This window comes from Carcharodon carcharias, chromosome 8, assembly GCF_017639515.1.
Source record: "Carcharodon carcharias isolate sCarCar2 chromosome 8, sCarCar2.pri, whole genome shotgun sequence".
Taxonomy (NCBI): Eukaryota; Metazoa; Chordata; class Chondrichthyes; order Lamniformes; family Lamnidae; genus Carcharodon; species Carcharodon carcharias.
The window spans coordinates 126,379,639-126,407,204 of NC_054474.1; the positions used below are offsets into that span (position 1 = coordinate 126,379,639).

The 27,566-nt window shown below is 43.3% G+C and overlaps 1 protein-coding gene across 3 annotated transcripts in view; it reads left to right on the forward strand.

Moving 5' to 3' along the window:
* pnpla7b (patatin-like phospholipase domain containing 7b) overlaps positions 1 to 25,733 on the forward strand; it is a 395,228-nt gene extending 369,495 nt beyond the window's left edge. For all 3 annotated transcript variants that reach the window (XM_041193028.1, XM_041193027.1, XM_041193030.1), the window contains 3 exons: positions 8,718 to 8,799; positions 14,262 to 14,368; positions 20,142 to 25,733. In XM_041193028.1, the coding sequence (XP_041048962.1) occupies positions 8,718 to 8,799; positions 14,262 to 14,368; positions 20,142 to 20,204 (252 nt within the window). In that variant the 3' untranslated portion in view covers positions 20,205 to 25,733. The remainder of the gene's footprint in view (positions 1 to 8,717; positions 8,800 to 14,261; positions 14,369 to 20,141) is intronic.
* Positions 25,734 to 27,566: the final 1,833 nt, after the last annotated feature.

Sequence of the window (27,566 nt, forward strand, 5' to 3'; positions counted from 1 at the left end):
GAAGTGACTGAGTTAGGACACACATGAGACTGGAAGATTCGCCTAGCTTTAGCTAATGGGCGAAATCAACAATATTTCCCTTACTGTGAAATCCAGTTCTGAGATTAGGTGTTACCCGGCTGAGAAAGGAAAGGAAACAAGTCATTTGGAGTTAAGAATCACTTTGGACTGGTTCCAGATGAATCAAGTGTCTACTTAAGGGACAGAGTAAAAGTATAACCCCTGGTGAAAGATTTTGAAATGGTTAAAGAGGATTTTTTTTCTGTAGAGTATAAGTTGTCAACTGATATAGTGTTTAGTAAGTGTTGCCTTTAGTTTGTTGCCACAGTAAAAGTCTTAAAATGGGAACTCCTGTCATGTCATCCTTTTAGCTATTCAGTGGAAGACCCAATTTTATTTTATTTTTTTAAAGGTTATGGCCTCTACAGTGATCATAACAAGACATGGATAACAAAATCCATCGCTGCCTCCAAGTCCCAGCTCAGCCTTTGGCCAACTAAGGGAAACTATATTCAAGTACTGGGATCTCACACCTAGGACTTAAGGTTATGGTTTACTGGGCAACAGTGATCCTCACACTCCTATATACTTTGGAGACTTGGATGATCTATATCAGGCACTTCAAGCTATTGAAGAAATGCCACCTACACTGTCTCTTCAAAATCCTTCAAATCTGTTGGCAGGACAAGTGCTATAATGTCCACATCCTCTCCCAAGCCAACATTCCCAGCATCGAGGCTCTGATCACCCAAGACCAGCTTTGCTTGGTGGGTCAGGTTGCATGCATGCCTGACACCAGGCTTCCAAAACAACTACTCTACTCCAAACTTCATCATGGCAAGGCACTCCCAGGAGGACAGAGAAAACCCTTTAAGGCATCCTCACAGCATCCCTCAAGAGATCCAACATTCCCACCATTTCATGGGAAGCCCTGGCCTGCAATCACCCAAATTTTAAAAAAAAAAAGAGCATTCAGAAAGGCACTTGAGGACTTCAGGAGGTTTGGATGGGAGCATGCAGAGGCCAAGTCTAGGCAGCAAAAGGAAAGCACAGCTCCCCAAGCAACTCATCTACCTGATCCTTCAAACACCATCTGTTCCATGTGTGGTAGAGTCTGCGAATTGCACACCAGACTTTTTAGCCATCTTAGGACACGGAAAACCAAAATGGAAGAAGGACATCCTCAATCCTGCCTATAGATAGAATACCTCTGTCTCTTCACCACACTAGGTGGTGATACCAAAGCTTCTGTCGCTATCCCGCTTAACACTTCTTTTTGTTTTTTGCAATTAATATGCTTGTAGCGGTATTAGTTACTTAATTGTAGTGTTCTGCATAGTTTTAAAATAATTCCCAGATGGAAACTAGCTTGAAGAGCAAAACATCAATGTGGGATGTAAGGGGAAATGACACAATATTTGGGGTTGATGCAAATGTCATAGGACAAATTAGAGGTCAAGGAGGAACATTAGGGTGCAAGTGGGCAATGTATCAGACCAGCATGTTAAGAGAATGGACCACAATATTAGGAGGTAATAGAGATGCATGATAGGTAGAGAGGCAGTGGGGTGATAAACAGAGACAGTAGGAGGGGCATGCACAAATGGGGCTGAAGAGGGAGGGCCCAAGGTGAGAATCATGCAGTAGAGAGAGGATGCAACATGGGAGAAGTGGGGAGAAAAGGATTAGGGTGGTTGAGCAACAAAACATTGAAACGGGGATAAGTGGGATGTGATTACAGTGGAGGGTCAGCAGCAAAATGAAGCAATATGATACTCAGAAAATGATCAAGTGACAGGGCATCGGAGCTCACCCTTTTCGTATTTGTTTCTGGTATCTCTCTACGCTCCAGCAAATCCCCCCTGGCCTTGTCCACAACTCAAACCTACTGCAAACCTTGCCACAGCTCACACCTACCTTTCAGCTGTCAGAACCCATCTCATAACCCCCTGGTTACTTTGTTGGCATCACTGGCTGCCATTTAACATCCTATCCTACATTTATTTGCAGTTCCATCTCCAACTAATACCCTACCACTGACACCAAAAGTTATAGCACGCCGCTCCCCCAATCCCTCCCCCCACTTCATAACCAAAACTTAAGAATAAGAGAAACAAATAGAACATTAACAATAGACAACAGAATCGTGGGAGAACTGAAGACTTGGACAACAACATAGCACGGATACAAACGGCCCCAAAATGACTGACACAGGAAGTAAAACCCAGATCAGGGCTACAGTCCTCCCATAAGCAATGCCATGGGAGATCTGCTAGTCAGTACCTACCTGACTCCAGAGGCATGTCCAAACTATCTGGTTCCACAATGCAATACAACCATTGAACCAATCAGATACAGTGAAATATAATATCACACCCTGTACTGCACATTCCTGTGGCCCCTCTAATTAGCCAACATTTGCCTGTGGGAAATACCAGTAGCACAGTGCTTAATGTTTGAGATTTATCTTGTCTCTTGTACATAATTCCCATGTTATGGAAGATGAAGAAAACAAAAACATAGTCAGCTCTGGGTCAGAGATACTAATTAATGTAAATTTGCCTAATTTAGATAAATCTTACTTCCTACCCTCTACCTCATGGGTAATTAATAACTGTACAAAGAACATTAGAAACCGGAGTAGGCCATTCAGATCCTCAAGTCTGTTCCATCATTTAATTAGTCTGTGGCTGATCTATACTTCAACTCCATTTTCCTCCCTTAGTTTTATATCCCTTGATGATCTTACCCAATGTACATCTACTGATCTCTGTCTTGAAAGCTCCAATTATCCCAGGATCCACAACCTTTTGGGGGAAGAGAGCCAGATTTCCACAACACTTGATGTGAAGGGGGCCTTTCTCATTTTGACCTTGAATAAATGCAATTTGATTGGCCAATCTCTAATTTTAAGATTATGTCCTCCCTCATTCCTGATTGTCCCAGCAGTGGAAATAGTTTTAGAAACAGAATGGGGAAGCACCGCAGACACTAAGCAGCTTGGGCAGCATCTGTGGAGAGGTGTTTCAACCTTCTTCCTTAGAGCTGAAAGAGAGCAAATGAGCAGCAGTTAAAAAGTAACAGAAACAAGAAGAAAGATACAAATGCAAACGCACATGCACATCCATGCGTATATGCACACAATGCATGCGCATACATGTGTGCACACATGCCTGCACACCAGCTCTCTCAGAAAAGGAGGTGGAATGAGCTGTAAAGTGCTCAGATGGATAGTTATTTGCATTCAATAAAAGAAGGAAGGAATTTGCCATAACGCAACACTTTTTATGACTTTAGGATGTCCCAAAGTGCTTTACAGCCAATGAGGTACTTTTGAAATGCTGTCACTATTGTACTTATTATAACTAACAATTTGTGCTCAGCAAACTAGCAATGTGACAGTGACCAGATATTTTGTTTAAGTGATGTAGATTGAGGGATCAATACTGGCCAGAACCCCTGGAGAACTTCCCAGTTTTTCTTCAAATCTGCATTTGGAATCTTTTTTCCAGTTGAGACAGCAGACAGGACCTCAGTTTAACATCTCATTGAATGACAGTATACTCGACAGTGCAGCATTCCATCAGTAGTGCACTGAAGTGCCAGTCTAGATTCTGTGCTCAAGACTCTTGAGTGGGACTTGAACCTACAACCTCTGACTCCAAAGTGAAAGAGCTATGCATTGAACCAAATCGTACAAAATGAGGCAAAATATGAGAAATCAAAGACTTATGAGACAGAAAGTGAGTAGCCAAAGGACACCAGCACAGTGAGGGCTAGGTAGACAGGAAGATAGAGTGAGAAATGGAAAAGTCGAGCAAGCATCTGTAGCCCGGGACTCTGATGGAAAAAAAAGCAGATGGTCAGCACCGAGTGTGTAGGTCACCCTGCCACCAACATTTCAACAAGTCTTCCCACCCCAGGCACGCTACTTCATAGGAAGCTGAGGATCTGTTCCTCCAGCTTGCGTTCCGCTTCATTGCAGTAGTGTAGAAGGCCAGAGCAGGATGAAGAATTATGGTGCTGTTGCCTTTACATTGAGAGACCAAGTGCATATCGGGTGATCTGTTTGCTGAAGACCTCCAGTCTGTCTGAGACTCTTTGCTTCCTGGTGCTGGCTACTTCAAACCTCTGGCCCTGGCAGCCTGGCTTGTATTGAACTGCAGGGCTACAGGGATAGAGTTGGGGAATGGAACTGACTGATTTGCTCTACAAAGAGCTGTCCTGGACTCAATGGACTGAATGGCCTCCTCCTGTGCTGTAAATAACCCAGTGACTGTGCGATGAGAGATTAAAGACCCTGAAATATTTTTTTATTCTACTTGGGTTAGCTGTGATCTGAGGTAGCATTCTCACCTCTCGAATTAGAGGCCAGGGATTCAAGCCCCCCTCCGGGAGACAGACACTATCCAGACTGACTCTCCAGTACAGTAGTGAGGGGGTACTGCACTGTCAGACTTGTGGCTCTTCGGATAAGGCATTAAACTTGTCTGCCTTCTCAGGTGGATGTGAAAGATCCCATGACACTATATTGAAGAAGAGCCGGGGATTTATCCCTGGTGTCCTGACCAATATTTATCCCTCAACCAACATCACAAAGCCAATTATCTGGCCATTATCTCATTGGTGTTTGTGGGAACCTGAATTGGCTGCTATGTTTCCTACGTTACAACAGTGACTACGCTTCTAACGTAGTTCATTGACTGTGAAGAATTATGGGGTCCCGATGGGTACTATAAAAATGCAAGATTTTTCTTTCTTTCACACTTATGTGTTGATGGAAGGTGAAGGCGATACTAATCCTTTGTGGTGCTTGTTTGGCTAAGACTGCGAGCACAGGCTGTCTTGTAACTAAACCAAACTGAAACTGGTGGAAAAGAAAAGGGTAACACAGGGAGAAAGAAGAAAACAGTTAGAATCCTGACTCCAATCCTAAAAAGAAGTGACTAAAATAATGGAAGAAAGTAAAGGTTGAAATGCAGTGATCAGATTGCCAAGGTGATCTGGCAGTGGGTCTCCCGAGGAGCAGTTTCATTCGGGAGTGCTGCTTCCCGATAATTACTACATTCTAACAGCAATCAGCTTACTGTTTTAAGAGCAGCAAAGAATTTGAAAATTCTACACCGAGCCCCCTGCCTCGGAGCAGCTACTGCTTCTAAGTTACTAAAGTTGCTGTTGGATTAAACCAACTTTACCAAAGACTCAGACTCATTTCAGATCACTGAATTCTAAGGATGGGGTTTGCCTCGCTCCCCTCTTATTAAATAAGATTTTGATCTCGGCTGTGGTTTTTTTTTTAACCTTTTCCCCGTGAAATCATTAATGCTGTTGCTCTCCAGTGTTTTGTGGACGTGCCCTTCCTTTCCCTTACAGTCACTGTTCATGTCAGCCTCTCGCTTCCTGACAACCTGGATGAAGAGAGAGGTTTTAATGGGGAGAGTTTTTCTCAGGGGAAATAGAAATGGTTTGAAGGGAAAGTATGTTCCACTGAATTATTCCACAATTCTTAAATATTTGGAAAGGGAGAGAGCCATATAGCTCAGTTACTCTCTTACAACTTCCATTACTGCATTGTTGAGCTGTCAGGAACAGAGATTTTGTTCAGTATATCTGGGTTGTCTAGGGGCTTGAAGCCTGGCCCTGAACTACACCCTCTCGCCCTTCATGGAGTGAATTAGCAGAGGTGCAGAAAGACTCTTCACATGCTGATGATCTTCTGACTTGTTTTAGCCTGGAGGGGAAAGCTGAAAAGTTAGGGGATGGTGGCTTTGTGGGAATGTCAATGAGCGAGTAGTCCAGAGACCTGAACTAATGCTCTGGGGCACAAGTTCAAATCACACCAAAACAGTTACTAAAAGCAGTGTATAGCCTGGAGAGAGAGGCTCAAAGTGAGAGAAAGTCATAGACAAATCATTAGAATCTTACAGCACAGAAGGAGGCCATTCAACCGGTTGTGTCTGTGCCGGCTTTTGAAACAGTTATCCAATTAGTCCCACAACCCCTGCTCTTTCCCTATAGCCCTGCAAATGCTTCCTTTTCAAGTATATAGCCAATTCCCTTATGGAACTTACCATTGAACCTGCTTCATGGCCAGGCAATGACCATCTCCAACAGGGAGAATCTAACCATTGGCCCTTAACATTCAATGGCATTACTATCACTGAATCCCTCACTATTTACATCCTGGACTGGACTAGCCATATAGATACTGTGGCTACAAGAACAAGTCAGAGGCTAGGAATCCTGCGGCGAGTAACTCAACCTCCTGATTCCCCAAAGCCTGTCTAAAACATATAAGGCACAAGTAAGGAGTGTGATGGAATACTCTCCCCTTGCCTGGATGAGTGTACCTCCAATAACACTCAAATAGCTTGACACCATCCAGGACAAAACAGCCCGCTTGATTTGCAGCCCATCCACAAACATTCACTCCCTCCATCACCGACGCACAGTAGCAGCAGTGTGTACCTTCTATAAAATGCTCTGCAGAAACTCACCAAGGCTCCTTAGATAGCACCTTCCAAACCCACGACCACGACCATCCGGAAGGACAAGGGCAGCAAATTGATGGAAACACCACCACCTGGAAGTTCCCCTCCAAGCCACTCACCATCCTGACTTGGAAATATATCGCCGTTTCCTTCACTGTCACTGGGTCAAAATCCTGGAACTCTCTCCCTAACAGCACTGTGGATTTACCTATACCACAAGGACTGCAGCGGTTCAAGAAGCAGCTCACCACCACCGCCTCAAGGGCAATTAGGGATGAACAATAAATGCTGGCCCAGCCAGTGACGCCCACATCCCATGAATGAATAAAAAAAAAACTTACAAGCAGTGCATTCCAACTCGCTGCGTGAAATAAAATCTTCTCAAGTGCTCTTGGTTCTTTTCGCAATTATCTTAAAAGATTGTGTTCTTTTTAGATCACTTTTTCAATCTCTAAAGTAAGTATTAGTAAAAAGGTTCTGTGATGCCAACCCCATCACTCCCTTTGCTTTGTCAGAAGTGTGAAGCTAATGGAGCAATGAGTGGAGAGGGGGAGCAACTGTACTACAGGCTACTGCAGTTTAACAAGTCTGTAAGGGGGCAAAATAATAATCACACATCACAGCTGATAACTGAGGCTTCTGTTCCCTGTTACAGTGGAGAGTCTTTCTGCACCTTAAAGGCTACAGCAGCACAATACACTCAAACCAGGAGGAGGAATCAGTAGTAAAATTGCCCATCATGATTTGTCAGTTGAATCCTGTCGTTTTGGCTCCAGTGATCATTCCTCATCTGACAGATTCCATTCAGTCCATGCTTTAGTTGCCCTTACGTGGTCAAGTTGCATAGAGCTTCAGTTTCATTCTGGCATTGTGCAATTTCTAATAAAGCTGGCTCTACATGGAGAGAGATGAGCCAACCCCACAGAACTTATCCCAGGTCAAACAGCCTTTTTTTTTCCATCCCCTTTCCACTATTTCATAACTAATAAACAAAATTGTTCAAAGAATAAGTGGTTTTTTTAATGCCACTATGTTATTTCTCCCAGGTTGCTCACAGCAATGTCCAGGACATTAATCTCCGATTGCTGGAGACTCCAGGGAAATCCTGGAGGGTTGGTAACACTGTGCAGCGCTGAGTTTTCTGTCAGTTCCCAGGGTGTTTACAAAGTGCTTGTGAGTGGTGAGCGTGACCCTCGGGATGCAGGACCTGTGTGTTTACCTATATCCACGCAATAGCTGATTCAGTCCCTCCCAAGGGCTGTGATGCAGCAGATTCTGAACCTTCTGGGTGGCAAGGTTTGGTTGCATTCTCTGAAGTTACGGTTACAGGCAGCATGGCACCAGTTAGGGGCCCAGATTGCCATTTCCTTTGGGTATGATCACTTGGCAACTGAAGAGTTCCTGATCACTCAGTTTGGAATGTTCCCATTTGATGGGGGCTCAGGATCAAGATCTGTAGTTTGTATTTGTGATACCCTCCATTCTGAATCTTTTTGAATACCCATTAGTAATTATCGCAAAGTTAATGTCCTGAGAAACAACATTATTGGTGGATTTCCGCTATCCCATTTCTCATGCTAGGGACAATCCCAGGAGCCCTAGTCGGCAGCTTTGTAATTGATCTCTTGAGGAGGAATGGGACCCTTTGGTGATGCCTGCAAGTCATTGAAAACTATTGGTATCTCCTGGCATTTCCTAGTGTCATAAGTCCAACAGCATAGCTAATAAAGTTGTTAGCAGTACCCTAGAGAAGTTTTTTGAGGGATAAATATCAATCATTACACTGAGGATAACGCCCCTTAAAATCTACCTGTTTTCTGTCCTGTCCTAATATCTCCTTTGTGACTCGGTGTCATATTTTGTTGAATCATGTTCCTGTGAAGCGCCATGGAATATTATATAATGTTAGGGATGCTATATAAATGCAAGTTGTTGTTGAGAGTTGTGAGACTGTTGTTGAATGAGAGGAAAAAGAAAAGCATGGTTGAGAATTCACATTAAAACACTGACAATGCACAGCTCAAGTCAGTCAGCGCCTGAAAGGGAAGTGTCAGCAATTAGGCTTTGACTGTTCCCATTGACATTTCTCTCAGATCCTAACTGGCTTTCCTGTGTTTCCCCAGAAAGTTCTGTTTCTGTTGTTGCTGCTTTGTCAACACTATGTTTTTTTTAAAAAAACAATCTTTCTCAACTGCTATGTATAATGTCAGTGTTCCCTTTCAACAGGTTACATGTCCAAATGCCTCCTTCACTGACTTGGCTGAAATTGTGTCCAGAATCGAACCTGCAAAAATGTTGGTTGTGGATGGTGAGTAATTTATGCTTCACACACTGTACCTACTAGTGCCTGAAAGCTTAATATGATGCAATGCAGTCCTTCGCTTACACCATCTCATTTAATGTACTTCATTTATTTTCTTTGTTAACACCATCTCCCAGCAATGTTGCCCCTGCCCACCCCATCTCATTCTTCCCTGAAGTTCCAATTAGCAGAACGTGATTCACTGAACTGCAGAGATTTTTAACTTAAAAAGAAACGTTACTTATCCTGCCCCTTACCTCCTCCCTCCTCATCGTCCAAGGGTCCAAACACTTCTTTCAGGTGTAGCAGTGCTTCACTTGCACCTCCTTCAGTTTGGTCTACTGCATCCACTGCTCCCAATGTGGTCTCCTCTACATCGGGGAGACCAAACGCAGACTGGGTGACTACTTTGCGGAACACCTCCGGTCTGTCCGGAATCATGACCCGGACCTCCCTGTCGTTTGCCATTTCAACACACCATCCTGCTGTCATGCCCACATGTCCATCCTTGGCCTGCTGCCATGTTCCAGTGAAGCCCAACACAAACTGGAGGAACAGCACCTCATCTTCTGACTAGGCACTTTACAGCCTTCCGGACTTAACATTGAGTTCAACAACTTCAGACCATGAACTCTCTACTCCATCCTCAACCCCTTTTTTAATCTGCTTTTTTCCACCTTCATTTTTATTTTTCATCCACATTTTTATTTTTATCTTTATTCATTTATCTGTGATTTTATCCCCCTTCTATCCCATTTTCTATCCTTTTTTTCCCTCACCACTGCTCCCTTCCTCCACCCCATCGCCTACAGGGCCATCTGTTACTTGTTCCATGTTGTCCTTTCACACAATGTTCTAATATTATCACATTCTGCTTTCTTACCTTTATGCCACTATCAGCATCTTTTTTAGCACTAACCACTACCATTAACATCGCCTTTGTCCTTTAGCTCATGACATCTTTTGTCAACCCTTCCTTTGTCCCCACCTATCACTGGCCTTCTATCCAGCACCAAGATAAAAGCAAAATACTGTGGATGCTGGAAATCCGAAACAAAAACAAAAATAGCTGGAAACACTTAGCAGATCTGACAGCATCTGCGGAGAGGAATACAGTTAACATTTCAAGTCCGTATGACTCTTCATCAGAGTTTTTCCAGCTATTTTAGTTTTTGTTTCTATCCAGCACCACCTGCTCCACCCCCCTTAAACAGAATAAATTTCATCACATTTCCACTTCTCTTCAGCTCTGAAGAAGGGTCATATGGACTCGAAATGTCAACTCTGTTTCTGCCTCCACAGATGCTGCTAGACCTGCTGAGTTTTTCCAACATTTTCTGTTTTTATTACTTATCCTAATGAGTGTTTCAGTGGTTGGTTTGTTTCCCAATTTTGATGATCTGTGCACGGGTGAGTTCAATCTCCTGCCTGTACTTTTTGATTTTCTTTCTTGCCCACTCTGTCTGTGTCCCTCTCCATGCATCTGTCACATGTATTCTCTAACACTGGGGTTCTCAAGCTGGGGTCCACTGCCATCTTTGGGTCTGTGAGAAGGTTCCAAGAGATATGCAATGGAGGTAGGGCTAGAGGAGGGATAGAAAGAACTGTCACCATCCCCACACCATTTGCAAAGGCTCCACTCGCTGGATCCAGATTGCCTCATCTTCTTCTGAGACAGCACGACCACTTTAGACTAGGTTTCAGTCCACAATGTGGCACTGGAGCTGAGCCATCGGATGGGCTCCACCTGCTGTGCACAACCCCTTCCCCTGCCCCTCCTGCTCTCCCCATCCCCACACCCCTTCCCCCATCCCCCTTCCCCTTCTTCCCTTCCTCCTCTCCCATGCCCCTTCCTTAACCCTCCCCTTCCTCTTCTGCCCTGCCCCTTCCTGCCCCCCCATCCCCCACCCCTCCCCTTCCCCTTCCCCCTCCCCTCCCCTTCCCCCTCCCCTCCCCTTCCCCCTCCCCTCCCCTTCCCCCTCCCCTTCCTCTCCTTCCTCTCCTAACCCCCTCCCCTTCCACCCCTCCACCCTACCCCTGCCCCTCTGCCCTCCCCTCTTCCTCTCTCAGTATTGGCTGCCCATGACCTCCCAGCTGTTGTGTCAGCTGTTGGGAAGGGGAGTCAGTGCACTGCGACTCACTGACCACCACCAACAACATCCCTCCTGCTGTGGCTGGCAGTGAAGTGAGAATGAGCTTAAATTAAAGTGTCATAAAGCAGTTTTAACTGTGAGTGGGCCTGAAGAGAGTGCAGAAGAGTTTACGAGAATGGTCCCAGGGATGAGAAACTTAAGTTTTGAAGATAGATTGGAGAAGTTGGGACTCTTTTCCTTGGAAAAAAGAAGAGGAGATTTGATAAAGTATTCAAAGTCAGGAGCGGTCTGGACAGATGGTGGGGGGAACTGTTCCCACTCGTGGAAGGGTTGAGAAAGAGAGGGAACAGATTTAAAATAATTGGCAAAAGAAGCAATAGTGACATGAAGAAGAAGATTTTCACACAGCCAGTGGTTAGGTCTAGAACGCAATCTGAGAGTGTGGTGGGAGCAGGTTCAATTGAGACATTGAAGAGGAAATTAGATGATTATTTGAAAAGAAACAACGTGGGGGAGAGGGCAAGAGAGTGACACTTAGCGAAATGCTTGTTCGGCGAGCTGGTGCAGACATGATGGGCAATGGTCTCCTTCTACACTGCTACAATTTTGTGATTCTGTGGAGCAAAAAAAAACCCAAGCTTAAATAGAAAAAGAGGGAAGGAGACTTTGATAGACAATAGCATTGTCCAATCAACATCCATCACTGTGTGACATGATGCAGAGGCGTGCAGGGACCAGTCAAGCATCTGGCAGGTGCTGCAGTCATGGGTACATCTGGGATATATTAAACATTGACCACAGTAGAGTTCCCACAAACCCTTCACATTCTGTGTCAAGGACAGGGCAGCAATGCCTTGGGCGGTGAAGGCTTTGCCAGGGAGACAATAGATGCTTTGCACTCTGACCTGTTTTTCAGTGCACTATCTTATTGGCGGTTTTACGTCAGGCTGATTCTGGACAGTGGCGCTGTATTTTCAAATACTGAAAATGTTGGTCCCATTTAGTTTCTGAAATAAAACAAAAATAATAAATTTATACATTTAATTTTGGTTTTCTGCCCCTCCTCCCCGAAAGCTGTGGCAGACAGTATGGGTCCAGTTCCTGACCTAAGCAGCCCTTGGCTATCTCACTGCCGCAGCTCTTCTTCGTGTGTGTGGCTTGATGGAGAACACCCAAGTCTAACCACAGAGGATATTGTACCTGATCCTGCCCTTGATACAGTGTGTGGAACGTTATTCTCTCCAGGATGCTGAGCCTAGTCATAGTGCCCCTATTACCACCCAGGTTGGATTCAATAACTCAACATTCTTCCTTTTCTGCCTGCTGATATAATGCATAGGGCTTCAGTTAGAAGTGGGCTATCCCAGCGTTCATAGAGCTGTTGATTAGACACAGAGCCACCATCTTATAGTCCAGTTTACCACAGTTTTGTCTTTGCTCTAACTCCTGTCATCCCTAAAGCCAGGGCACAGTTCACAGGCACTGTAACCTCCACTATCTCTCCCAGTGTTGACTCCTATCTGGGGCATAGTTCCATGTACATAGGAACAGAGGAAACTGGAGCAGGAGTAAGCCATTTGGCGCCTCGAACCTGTTCTGCTATTCAACGAGATCATAGCTAACCTTCTATCTCAATGCCATTTTCTTGCACTATCCCCCTATCCTTTGATATCTTTAATATCTAGAAATCTATTGATCTCTGGCTTTAATTTACTCAATGACTGAGCCTCCACAACCCTCTGGGTAGAGAATTCAAAAGATTCAGCACCTTCTGAGTTTTATTCATTCATGGGATTTGGGCATCGCTGGCTAGGGCAGCATTTATTGCCCATCTCTAATTGCCCTTGTTCAGAGGGCATTTAAGAGTCAACCACATTGCTGTGGGTCTGGAGTCACATATAGGCCAGACTAGGTAAGGACTGCAGATTTTCTTCCCTGAAGGACATTAATAAACCAGATGGGTTTTTACAACAATTGACAATGGTTTCATGGTCATCATTAGACTTTTAATTCTAGATTTTTATTGAATTGCTGGAATTCGAACCCGGGTCTCTGGATTACTAGTCCAGCAATAATACCACAATGCCATCGCCTCTCCGGTATGAAGAAATCCCTCCTTATCTCAGTCTTAAATGGCCTACCCTCTTATCCTGAGATTGTGTCCTCGGGTTCTAGACACCCCCCACCCCCCGTCAAAAGGCAGGGGAAACATTCTTCCTGCATCTACCTTATCGAGCCCTGTAAGGATTTTGATGAGATCACCCCTCTTCTAAATTCCAGAGAATATATACCCAATATAGGACAGTCCCGCCATCCCAAGGATCATCAGTCTGGTGAACCTTTGCTGTACTCTGTCAATGGCAAGTATATCCTTCCTTAGGTAAGGAGACCAAACTGTACACAATACTCCAGGTGCCGCCTCACCAAGGCTCTATACAATTGCAGCAAGACTTCTTTATTCCTGTATTCAAGTTGTCCTGCAATAAAGGCCAACATACCATTTGCCTTCCTAATTGCCTGCTGCACCGGCATGTTAGCTTTTAGTGACTTATGAACAAGGATACCCAAGTCCCTTTGGACACAACACTTCTCAGTCTCTCCCCGATTAAGAAATACTCTGCATTTCTATTTTGCCTACCAAAGTGGATAACTTCACATTTTTCCATATTATATTCCATCTGATTAGTTCTTGCCCATTCGCTTAGCTTGTCTAAATTTCCTTGAAGACTCTTTGCATCCCCCTCACTACTCATTCCCACCAGTGATTGCCATCCAGTAATCAGTGTCGGCCTTGACAGTAAGTGTCAGACTTAGAATTTGAGGGCTAACTCATGGAGCCAGATACATGGAAACAGAATTTGAATCACAGTCACTCCACAAAACTTCTTATCCAATGACCTGTGCTGGGAAAAGTTTGACCACCAAGATTAAGTTATGATGGCTTCCATTGCCAAATAGTTTGGCATGCTTGGTGCGGAGACTTCCACATGGAGAATGACAACTTGTTACAGTCACTAGAGGGCTGTAGGTATCCATGGTAACCAAAGTTAGCAAGAATCAGTGCCTTTAGCTGCAAAACAGAGGAAATTGGCAAAAATGGGGGATTCTTCTGTCAATTAAACAAGGTTTTAAATTTCTTTTAAGGCTAGCCTTCAAATCCTAAGTCTGACACAGGCCGACATGTGGTTTACACTGTCATATGAGTCATAACTTTGGCAATTGACATGAAAGTCATGAGTGCTACATTTTCACCACAATGAATTGGCTTTGGGGCTTACAGCCAAAGTGTGAAAAAGTAACTCATTCTAGATACTGGTCTGACTGTATATTGCCAGTGCTCTATCTTTAATAGAGCATCTACTGTCTGTTCCACAGATGAGTCCGACTACCAGACTGACTATGAGGAAGATGCTCTCGACACTGAGAGGGATGACTACGATGGTGTCGCCAGTGAGCAGAATGAAGATGAAATCTCTAACAGTGTAAGCGAGCTATAGAGTATTGGTGAGAGAGACTCTGAATGCTGGAAACATACAGTTGGTCCCATTAGCACCTGAATGAGGAAGGTGGAAGAACCTGCTTCTTTAAAAGCTGTTTGTTGCCTGAAGACACTGACAAACCTGCTGTGTATCTTGAATTTATTTATCTCTGGTTCTATTATTGCCATTCCTACTGTTTGCAGTCGCTGCACAAACAGCACTCCCTGGCTTCAAAACAGCCGCAATAAATAATAACTCAGATCACAGGCTGATAGCTCACTCTTAGCATCCCTTGATACCTATATCTAACCGGAACCTATCTATCTCAGTCTTGAAAACCCATTGTCCCTCATCTTTTAGGTGAAAGAGTCCTAGATTTTTATACTACCCTGTGTGTGAAAAAGTAATTCCTGATATTGCCCCTCCAGCCCCGAACATCCTGGCTCTAATTTTAAGATTATGCCCCCTTGTTTGTTTCTGCCCCCCAGAGGAAATAGTTGCTCTGTATCCACTCTCTTGAATCACAACATTGCTGCAAGCCTTAATGGGCGGATAGGCCCCTTTAAGAAGAAAATGCCTAAATCAATATTTTATTTGAGAACCAGTTGCCTAAAACAGTCTTTTTAAAATGAAAGGAAGAAAACTGAGTATGACAGATAATTAATTGTCGAAGCTCTTGAAAGCCTGTTCAGCTTGACAGAGACATAATAGAGTTAAAGTATCTCTGATGAACAAAAAGTCAGACGAACTCTCACTGATCTTCACTTTTGAGTGTTAGCTTGGATCAGTTGGTAGCACACTTGTTTCTGAGTCAGAAAGTTGTGCGTTCATACCCAACTTCAATATTTGGACACATAATCTAGACTGACACTTCAGTGCAGAACTGAAGGAGTTCTGTTTTTCAGATAAAAGATGTTAAATCCACCTGTCTGCTCCAGTGATTCAAGTGGCCGTTTAAAAAAAACCCAACAGTACTATTCGGAGCAGATGGGAAAGAGAGGAAGAAAATGAAAGAGATACTGGAATCCTCCAACCTTTATAACCACGGGAGATCTCTGAGCTTCTTCTCATTTTCTAACCTCTTGCGCATCTCCGGTTTTAATCACTCCACCATTGATGGTCGTGCTTCAGCCACCAAACCCTAAGCTCTGGAATTCCACTTGTAAATTCCTTTGCCTCTCTACCTGCTCTCCTACTTCAAGATGCTCCATAAAACCTGCCCCTTTGACAAAACCTTTGGTCGCCTGCCCTAATAAATCCTTATGTGGCTCAGTGTGAAATTTTGTTTGATAGTGCTCCTGTGAAGTACCTTGGGGCAGTTTACAATGTTCAAAGTGCTGTATACATGCAAGTTGTTGCTGAAAGTACAGATATTTCACTGTAGCCTCAGATGATTAAGAAAAGACTAAGTGAAATATAGAGGAGGTGCAATCCCAGTGTAGGACACAAACTCACAGGACAGTAGAAGTATATCAGAGGGGCTATGAATCCTAGGACAGTTGGATCTTTCAAGGCCACAATCGAGATACTTTTGTTGGCTGAGAATATCAATGGGATTAAATGAGCAGTTGCTGTATGCATACAAAATTAGCTAACAGAGGCAGCAAAGAGTATTGGTGCACAATTGTTTTGCAGACCAAAGGGAAGTATGCAGTGGGTCGGTATTCAAGTCACTGCTCTTTTTGATATATATTTATGACTCGGCTTTGGTTGTACAGGAGTATAATTTCAAGGTTTGCACATGGCACAAAGTGGAAATATAGACAACTGTGAGGAGGATAGCAACAGATTTCAGGAGAATGGTGAAATGGGCAGGTTAAATTAATGCAGAGAAGTGTGAAGTGATACATTTTGGTAGGAAGAATGTGGAGAGGCAATATAAATTAGATGATACAATTTTAAAGGGGATGCAGGAACAGAGGGACCTGGGGGTAATTGTGAACAGATCTTTGAAAGCGGCAGAAAAGATTGAGAAGGCTGTTACAACATACAAGATTGTTGGCTTTGGAAATGTAGGCACTGAGTACTAAAGCCAGGGAATTATGCTAAATCTTTATAAATCACTTTTATAAATACCTTTACTCTAGGCATCAGCTGGAGCATTGTTCCAATTCCTGGGCATCAGCCTATAGTCGAGCCCTTTACTCATCAAGTTGTGGTGATTTGGAATGCATTCCCTAAAAGGAGATTCAATAGTAACTTTCAAAGGAAGTCAGATATATCCTTGAAAGGGATGCATTTGAAGGACTCCGGGGATAGACCAAGGGAAGACGACTAATTGGATCGCTTTTTCAAAAAGCTGGCACATATATGATGGGTCAAATGACCTCTATCTGTAATATAGGAACAGAGGTATGCCTTTTAACCCCTTGAACCTGTTCTGCCATTCAATGAGATCACGGTGGATCTACGACCTATCTCCCTATATCTTCCTTTGTTGCATGTTCCTTGATAGCTTTGGGTAACAAAAATTTATCAGTCTCAATTTTATTGTTAATAATTAATCTAGCATCGATCAGCATTTATGGAAAAGTTTCAAACTTCTACCACACTTTCTGTGTAAAAATGTTTCCTAATTTCACTCCTGAAAGGTCCTGCTGTAATTTTTAGACTTTGGTCCTAGACTTCCCAACTAGCAGAAAGTTTCTCTCTATGTATTCTAACTGTTCCCTTTCATATCTTGAAAAAATCGATCAAATCACTCTTTAACTGTTTAAATTCCAGAGAATACAGTTTTAGTTGTATAATCTCTCCTTTTAAATTAATAAAGAAAGATTTACATTTATATAGCACCTTACACAACCACCAGACGTCTCAAAACGCTTTATAGCCAGTGAAGTACTTTTGAAGTGTGGTCACTGTTGTAATGTTGGAATTGAGGGAGCCAATTTGCACACAGCAAACTCCTACAAACAGCAATGTGATAATGACCAGATAATCTGCTTTTATGATGTTGGTTGAGAGATAAATATTGGTTAGGATACCAGGGAAAAGTCCCCTGTTCTTCTTTGAAATAGTGCCAGGGATCTTTTACATCCACTTGAGAGAGCAAACCAGTCCTCGGTTTAACATCTCATCAGAAAGATAGCACCTCCAACAGTGCAGCACTCCCTCAGTGCTGCACTGGAGTGTGAACCTTGATTTTTATGATCAAGTTCTGGGGTGGAACTTGAACCCACAACTATCTGACACAGAGATGAGAATGCTACCAACTCAACCACACCTGATACTTCAAATGAACCCATGGGGCAGAATTTTTCGCTTGGCGGGCAGACATGTGCCTGACCAGCTTGAGTGTGAAATAACGTGCATTGATGTCACCGAGTGTGCCGACGTCAGTGCGCAGTCGCCCGATAGTTCTGTCAGCGGGCATGTGCCAGAGCCTGCAGCGTGCCCACCGATAATTAAAGGCCATTAAGTAATTAATTAAATTAAAATTTTCACTGCCTGTCCAACCTAACAGTTGGTGGGCAAGCGAAAAAGGTCAAGCGGCCTTTGCATTTTTTTGGAAACCTCATCCACGGGTGGGATGAGGTTTCCAAAAGCAAATAAAATAAAATTAAAATTTTAATTTTTCATTAATAACATGTCCCTGTTCATGTGACAAAGAGTCACATGAAGGGACATGTTTCATAACATTTTTATTTTTTAAAAATATTTCTTCATCTCCCTGAGGCAGCTCCGTGCCTCAGGGAGATTATGCAGCGCTCACTTGTGCGCATGGGTGAAGTTCGTACTCTGCCCACTTGCTCTGCTCCCCCCGCCCCTCCTGCTCAGGCAGCGCTGAGTGCTGCTGCTTGCGTTTCATGCTGGGCGAGCCTTAATTGGCCCGCCAGCGTGAAATCGCGGTGTGGTGCCGATCATGGGCAGCAATCGGCTTCCTGAGCACCCCCGCCAATGGCAAAATTCTGCCCATGGAGTCCAAGTATCATTCTGGTAAACTTCTGTTGCACCCCCTCCTGGGCCAGTAGATCTTTCCCAAAGTGTGGTGTCTAGAAATGCTCACAGTACTCTAGGTGTGCTCTAATTAGGGCTTTGTATAGTTGAATCATGACTTCTACCCCCTTGTGTTCTAGTCCTTTAGATATAAAGGTCAGTATTCCATTAGTCTTTTTATTATTTTCTGTAACTATTTCATGACATTTTAATAATCTATGTACCTGGACTCCCAAGTCACGTTGGACCTCTACTGGTTTTAGCTTTACACCATTTAGAAAATGCCTTGTTCTATCCTTTTTAGGTCCAAAGTGGACACTTTTCCTTGATCAGCAACCCAGCTAGTTTCCATCCATCATCACCTCTTCCACTGCCAGCCTGAACCAGATCTCATGTTGAACAACTTCTCTTTGACTCCACTCACTTTGCCCAAATAAGAGGTGTTGCTGTGGGAACCCACAAGATTCCAACTATCTCTACCTATCTGTGGAATAGTCTTTGTTCCAATCCTACTCAAAACCCCTCACTCACCATGTTTTTGATATGTTGATGACTATATTGATGCCTTTTCCTGCTCTCTGCCTGAACCAGTAAAGTTCACCTCGTCTGCGTTTCACTTAGCCCATCAACACTTCCTTTGCCCATCCAAGGACTAAGCTGATATTTCTGCACTCTCCCAACACCCTTTTGTGTATTCTACCTGTCCTTCCCTCACCCACCCCTCACCCTCCCATTGTCCTGTTTTCTGTCTCACTGTGTGCCTGTCCTAGTTATATCTCACGTAAGCTCTGCTGGGTTATTTATCGTAATACCTCGCAAGGGATCTGCAATGTAGAATGTTTTTTTAAACACCTCTGCCTTGCTCTTCCCACTTCTTTGACCACCCCTTCAGTCACTTGCCCCGATCTGTAGCATATTCCTGATTGGTCTCACTGTGTAACATGCCACTATTTCACAGGCACCACGCATATGTTGTAATACCACATGAAGGTAAAGAGGTGCTTTGCTTGTTCATAATTGTACTGCAAAAGATTGACGGCATTGTAGGGGATTATTTTCAGTTGTACCACACACACTCAATCATACAGTGGATTATCCTCTGTTTCCAGTTCTAATCCACTTAATATGGTTAAAACCTCCAACAGCATTTTAATGGAAACATTCGGACCTAGAAACCTGGCCCCTTTCTTTGGATGTGGGGTTGTGGATGGCTGGGACTGCTGGAGATTGGTTGCTATCAGAGTCCATTGGCTGGGAGGCTGGAGCAGCCCATTCTTTGCACTCCTGCTCCTCCCAGCTCCACATTTGGGTAAGTATATTTATAAATCTTACCTTGCTGTATGTGGCCTTTCAGGAATGCTCATTAGGCTGCACGATAAGCTGGTTTTCCTGATCGTGGGTGCTGGTTTCCTCAGGGTAAACCAGTTTCAGTGGGGGGGCTCAAACATACATTTGGCCCTTTGTGCATGGAAATAAGGGACCTAGCACCTGTTTTAGGCACTGCACACCGACGTTTGGAACTTCACCAATATAATGTGGGGTGCACTTCTGACTCGTACTGAGGTGCTTCCTGTCTGCCATATAAGGGCTTTGGAGGCCACTTAGTACCTGTAATTGTGTGCCTGAGTTTCTAGGTGAGGTATCAATTGAATTATTGCCCTGAGTTCAGAATTGCACATCATCAATTCTATTCATGCATCTCTGGTTAACTTGGATGTTCTTTGCTAAATAAGAGCCTTGCTGCTGTTACCATGGCAATTAGGCCTAACTAATGATCAGGCCTACAGGTTCAGCAGATGGGCTTCTCAGCATAATTTCAGTCTTTTTTTGTGTGTTACAGGATGAAGAGTGTGAATTCAGGGAAAGCAATTCTACTTCTGAAGCTCAGAGCACTGCGGCCTAATGGAATGGAGTACCAGCCTTCGCAGGCTGTATCCTGGCATGGCTAAGGGTTGACTTGTTTTGAATCCTATTGTTTCTTGCCACATTTTTCTTTACACTAATCAAATAGCCTCCTCCATTTCATACTGCAACTTCTTTGGGAGGACAAGAGTATTTGTAGTAAGGTTGTCATGGCAACATTGCTTGCCACATCCTTACTATTAGCAATTGATGAGTGTGTGAAATTGAGGCCTTAGATCCTGGTTCGTAAACCAAATTGTACAGAAATAGTTTTTCAGACTGTGAACTTAAATCAGATGATGTTTAGCATGTCAATGTATATTGAGTTATTTCAAGACTTTATAAAAACACCCCATTTTTTCCCCATTAATGGATCTGCTAGAAGGTTTTGGAAGAGAGTCACACAGACTCATTTAGCACTTTAAATCCACACATGATTCTCCTTTGAATGTCATGATATAGCATTTAATCTTGTTTCTGCCAAAGTGAATGTGTGTTTTTAAACACGATGTTCAGCAGTTTGTATTTGCCTTACAATGCACTCCTGCAGCTGCAGGGACAATGGAGGAGGGACTGGAGACTTGTTGCCAGGTCTCTGCCAAAATACTGCTCTTCAGGTCACCAGTAGAAGGCAGAAGACAGCAGCCCTTGCACACTTCCCCCTCTGATCTTTCCTTCCTTGTATGGAGTGGTTCACCCATCTTCTGCTTGGGCTGTGGGAGGATGGTAAACAAAAATGCCATGCATATCTTTCATTTCCTGCAGGATTTCTGAAAACACATCTTTGGCAAGCTAGTCATTTTTTGTTTGTTCGTTGGTCTGTTTTCATTTCAGAATGATTGAGCTACACCCTCCCCCATTGCCCTTGGAACCCAGACCACCCACTTCAAACTTGTCTGGATTTTCACACTATAAGTGCCTGTCCCTGGTATTGTGCTGAGAATCAGGCCTATTCACCATCCTTTCCGTTTACTGTCAATAATTTGTTTGCTTTCAGTGAGATAGCTAAAGATCAGAATGGATCTTTGTAATGGGTACAGTTCATATTCTTGCATTTCAAACCATCACTGCTCTCCAGTCCCCAGTTTGTGTATTGCAGCTTCTTGTCGTAGCATTGTGATTGATTCATTGTCACCATGGAAACTGATACATTGCTAAATTCCCCAACCATTAGGTACCAAACACTGCTTGTGTCTCTATCATACTGTTGTACACTGGCATGTTTGTCCACATTCGCACTGGCTGACAGTGTCACTTCAGGATACTTTGTTCTTGTGGTCGAGGGAGAAAGTGCGATTTTCTGTGAATCTCTTGGCTGATGCCTCTCACCTTCCCTGCCCAATGCCACTCAATCCATGTGGCTCAGTTTGAGAAGTGAGCAGACATAGACCTGAGGCTCACTCCAACCTCTACCATGAGGCCACAAATTTAAGCACTGGTAAAATGAGTCAACTTGCCCCATCATTACTTGGTGGAATCTATAACAGCCCAAATCCTGCAATGTTCAGAGGCCATTCCTGCACTCCTGACCCCTCTTCTCTCTCCCCCCACCCCCACCGCCAAATCCTCAGATTAAATAAATGAGAATGGTGCTGAGAAATAATTCCTTTCAACTTTCTCTCCCCCTGCAAATTAAAGGAAGCAAACAGGCTGAATGCAGTTTGAGTTTGACACATTGCCTTCATGCCCTGTGGTGTGATGCAGTATCAGTATTTCCATTCTCAGCAGATTCCCTTGGAGGAGAGTGGTCTAGCATTGTGTGGAGGTATGGGTTGTTCTGAAAAGATAGAGACAGCAGGATGATGACTCTTTCCAGAGTGTAATACTTGCACTGCTGATAAATATTGGGTGCATTTCCCTGGCATTTGAATTGTGCCAATCACCACAGGGTTCATGTCCCTTTTCAGGCAGCTTGGCGTGACCCCCCCCCCCACCCCGTGTTTGCTTTGTGATTTTTAAAGCAGACCTGAGTTCCAGTTGATTGACTGAATAACCTGGGCAAAATATACCAAGGAGACGAGAGAACAATGTGGTTAAAAGGCAGCACCAACTGTGCCCTTAAGGCATTGTATCCTTTGGGTCCATCTCCTTATCTGTCAGTGTCCCAAAATAGGATCATTCAGCGAGTGATTATTGCAAAATAGTCCATCATTCTGCAGGATGTCAGTATATAAAAAATTGGGAACGTAGTCAGTATATATATATTTTATATATACACACACGGTATGGACTAGTCCCCCTTAATCTCTGGTATCTTAATCCACTGATATGCACACACATCCATCCAAAAGTGCATGGCCCCCCTCCCTCTCTTGCCTGACAGATATTTGCTGCAGTTTACATTGTGTCTTCTGTACCTGCAATTCCCCCTCACCCCAGCCCCACACATTCATTTTAATGGACAGAAAAGCCATGAGCTAACAGTTGCAGATGTAGAAAAATCAGGTCGCTGTCTCATTCCGAACAACCTAGACAGATAACCTGCTTCCAAACCTGGCCAATGCTGCTTGTACTGGGGGCCATACTAGTAGCACACAACTCCTGTTCCTTTTGTCGTCCTCCTTTTTTAACCCCCTGTTAATGATACAGTGAAGAGAAGGATCAGAGTGTGGGGTGGGGGGAGCTCCCTTCGCTACACCACCAGCCGGTAGATAGCAAACCCTAATGCAACAGGCATCTCATTGCAGCATTCCCAGGAGCCCACTCTAGCTCTTTAAAAGTTGGCGAACTATCTGTGCCTGTGCTACCTGTAGGACGGACCAGCTTGATGTATGAAGAATATGTTTACTTTTAAGCAGCTGAGATTTATTGTGTGATGGGAATGAGTGCAGGAATCCCAGAGAGGAAACTGTTCATCCTCTGTCACAGGAGCCTGAATATGATAAAGTCTTAGGGAGTCTTAACAATAATTCCACTTGAGGTATTTTTTTTGGTTGCTTTCTTTAAAACGTTGAAGATAAAACCGTTAAAAGGAACACGTGAACCTTTAATAGCATCTCCTGCCAGTTCCATCAAAGGAGAATGAAAGGGGCAAGTCATGCTCCATAAATCATGCCTCTCCATCATGTAATCAGAGTCCTGAAGCAAGTTAAAAGCTTAATATGAGTGCACAACACACAAAAAATACTAATAGCCAAAAAGACTGTTGACATATGAAGCACGGTCGCAGAGAATTTGTGTCTGTTCCTGTAGCCATCCTGGCTGTGAGCTGGGTGAAGGAACTTTTTTATTTGTTGCAATAATCAATGCAATATTTAATATTATGGAACTTTGGGTTATTCAGAGTTGAGAGGCTGGTGATCATTAACTGGTGCCTAGTGCCTTGACAATGAAAGAATTATTCCCCCAACCCTGCTCCTATATGAAGCTGCCCACAACTCCTACCAGAGCACAGTCCACCAGAGATGGTAAAACAAAAAAGCATTTAAACCACTTAGAGCACTGTCTTAATTAATAACTCTGAACTGTTTTGCTTTACCTTCAGTTAAGTAAATTTGTTATGGGAGAGTTTCAATATCAAATTAAGTTGGGTGTGGGGAGTATATTAACAATGGGCCAGAGCCCCCTGTCATTTAAAACTGAAGACTCTGCATGAAGGGTAGGTTGCAGGTGGAGCTGCCCTGACCTTTACACCCATACCAATATTGTTATCTGTCCACATCTTGTCTGATACATAACGTTGTTTGTAGGCTGGCAGTTTAGCAGCGGAGTGTCTTTACTGAGCTGCTCGGGAGCTATGTGTTTTAACTCCCATCAACGAAGCTCTTGAGGGCACCGGTGATTACACAAGTTCGGTCCTGTGCTCTTGCAGAGGAAAGGCATGTCTGGTTCTCTCGATGTATTAACACTTTGCTGGTACAGGGCTGCCAGCCGTGTTTTGAATGTCCAAGCCCTTTGCTAGAAAGCACACAGAGCAGTGCTTTAGGGAAGCTGCCAAGGTGAACAGGGACCCTCTGTTCCATTTATTGGGAGATGGGAGAAGGTGGAGAATTGGGAATAAAAATTCCAGTTAATGCCCAGCCTGTCTCAGCTCTTTTAATGTAATTAACAATGTACCTAATTGTATAAACCCGGTGTCCCCCAGACTCAATGAGTTGAAATGGGAGGACAATCTTACTTCTAATCACTGCCTGAGTTTGAATGGAAATAGATGAATGTTATGTATTTAACTCTGTAACTATGGGCTATTAATTTGTTAAGCTCAGAGAATGTTTATTGTCTTAAGATCAAGCATTTCTTGTATTTTCTTTAATGTTTAGTTGACGAGCCCTGCATTATTAATGGGTGTCAGTCTGTTAGTGTGTTGAAGCCTTGATGTGCCTGTTGTTCAGATTCATTCTCAACATTTTCCAGTGGGTCAACGAAGGAGAAGCACCAATAGTATCCATGACTACGAAGACCAGAATCTCCCTTGAAGGCCACCAGCCCTGTTGGTTGGGAGCCTAGCATTTGTTCAGTAGATTGATCGATCTACTGAAGACAGGACACTATCTAAATACACAATGTGATATGATAATGGACGGTATGGATTAGGAAGGTTTAAGTCCAATCCCTGGCTGTGTATTATTAGGTTGGAACATACTGTGGGGTGGGTGGGAGGAGCTATCATTGGTCACGGTGTCCCCTGACCAGAGAAGGAGAAATGGGAAAAGTTCCTGGAAGCATATATTGTATATTGGGAAGCGTGGGGGTGTGTCGGGGGGCGCTGGAGAAGAGACAAAATTAGAGTCGGTTGTAATGCCATCAAAGCTGATCATCATCCACTGTCAAAGCTCACACACAAAGAATTGCCACTTGAGCAAGGTACTAGAAGGCTGGCAGAGCTTTCAGGAACTGTACCTTGAATAGTAAGTGCCTTCAATAGTAACACTCTCATCTCTGAGGCATGTGGTCAGGAATTCAAGTCCCACTCTCATCTGACAACTCAATGCAAGAAGGAGGGAATGCAGCATTGTTGAAGCTGCTGTCTTTCAGCTGTGTTCCAGCTGCCTGTTTGGTTGGTCTTGAAAGACCTCAGGCATTTTAGAAAGGACCAGCGGCGTTCTCCTGGGGATGATGGTCAACATTCCTCCCCCTACTAACATCACAAAAACCGGTTATTTATTTTACTGGGTTCTTGCTGTGAGAGCTTTGGCTACCATGCTTGCCTATCAAATAGCAGTGACTGCCCTTCCAATATCAGATTTCAGGGATGGGGGGCAGAGGGAGAAGAGAGAACGGACAAAAAACATTAGACATAAAAGAATTATGAGGTGCCTGACCACCAGCAGCTGGGAGACTATGCACAGGTTGTTAAAACAGCTTTTAAAAAGGGAACAGAAATACATTTAGGGGCTTGTGTAGGACAGAAACATTAGCACAAGCCTCAGTCATTAGCGCAATGAATGGACAACTTTTACATAGAGAGAGTTTACGTGATGGCTATTTCTTGTATGAAACTTGTATGTAATTAACGTGAAGTATTTTCAGTGTCCTCTTTCTATTGTGCCCATGTGCCTTATGTATCCATTAAAGATGACCTCTTCATTGTTCCCTGTCTGAAAGTCATTTTAAAAAATACAAAATCAGAGATAAGAACAGGAATTACGCAGGCAGTCACTCAGCACAACAGCATTCCACACACAAACGTCATGTACATGGATATCAGATCGAGCGTTCCTGCAGCACTTTGAGGCCGTCTTGTTTCTACACAATTTCAGTTATCTCAGTTTGGAAGGGACAGGGCTGGGAGATAAGTTTCAACAGAGTTTTGCAACAGGACTAACTTAAAAGATATTGATTTGTGCTGCCAGTTATATATTGATGTTCAGTGTAGTGGGAGTGTGCATTTCACTGGAAGCTTTTATGGCAAACTTGCTCCTCTGACCAGAGCCATTGGATCAGTTATGCCCAGAGGTCATACTGATGGACATTTCCTATAAAGGGGGTCATACCTTTTACATTACAGATCCATCTGCTCTGGTCCAAGTAGCTGAATTGGTATAGTTCAGCTACGAAGTAGCAAAGTAACTTTAGTGGAAGTGTCATTGACCCCCACATACCAGCCAGCAGCACCACCTGAACAGTAGTTTGTTTTCAGTGCAACAACGAGTAACTTTAACAATCCCAACTTCACAAACGCTCCCTAGGATTCTGACCCTTTGACATTGAACATTCCCCTTTGAAACCTCCTGGCCTTGAACTGTCATATTTCATTAAACATTAAGTCCCTGACACCCCATCACCAATCCAGTGCCCATCCTGAAACAACCTTTCCCTGACCAGCTAAGAGGATTGTAACATCTTGCTATGGACATGAGAGTTCCTTGTGGAGTCTGTCTTTGGTTCGGTGGTGTACTCTGGACAGAACAGGAATGAGTGACAATGTCAAGTAATGAGTTAAAACAATACTGAACATTGAATAATCATAATAATATAACAATTATGATTGATATAAAAAGATTGATAACTTTATTGAAAGGCAAAAACGTTCAGTCAGAAGAAAAAAAATTTTTTTTCAAAGCATAAACAATAACCCCAAACTGGCCTGTTCCATGACTGGACCCTACATTTGTAAAATTACTCCTTGGTACATGTGTTACCAAGTTTCTGAATAATCTTTCACAGGGATGGATTCTTTGGTGCCCCTACCCAGCAGTCTTCAGTGGTTGACTAATCCACCCTGGATGCAACCCCGAATCCTGGAAGCAATGTCCCTTTAAGCCAAATTTCTGGCTCCATTCCAGCCTTTCGAAGCTTTACTCAGACGTTCTCAAAACAAGAGTCTGGAAAACATGAGCTCTTATCAATTCTCTCAGGCACTGCAAGGCTTCTTAGATTTTGCCATATTCAAGTTGTTTCTGCATCTTTTGATGGTGTCTCCCATCTGCCATCAATCCGTTTGTGTGTCCATCAATCAAACTCCACCTGATCCCATAGTTGATCACTCCATTTGTAAGGCTATTCATTGTTCTGGGGTCATTGAATGTAGTAAGAAAAAGGATTTTTGACAAATAAAAGACAACTTTTATTTTAGTAGTCTAGCTTGAAAAGGGAAAATAAAGAGGACCAAATACCAGCTGTGAATGGCCAGTATGAATAACAACAGTCTTGGGAAAACATGTCTACAGTTAATAATATCACTAATTATTAATTAACTAATCAAAGCACAATCACACCTAGGTTTAAATCAATGTCTGCAAAGTAAGATTCAATAAGTGTTTACTTGAAAAATCAAAAGTGAAGCAGAAATATAATTACAAAATTAGTGATAGCTGACCATAGTCTACAACCTTCCTCTTTTAAATACAAAATTATGGCAGAATTTTATAATCCAAAATCACCATTTTTTTTTGTAATTTATCCAGTTGGAGTAATCCTTTTT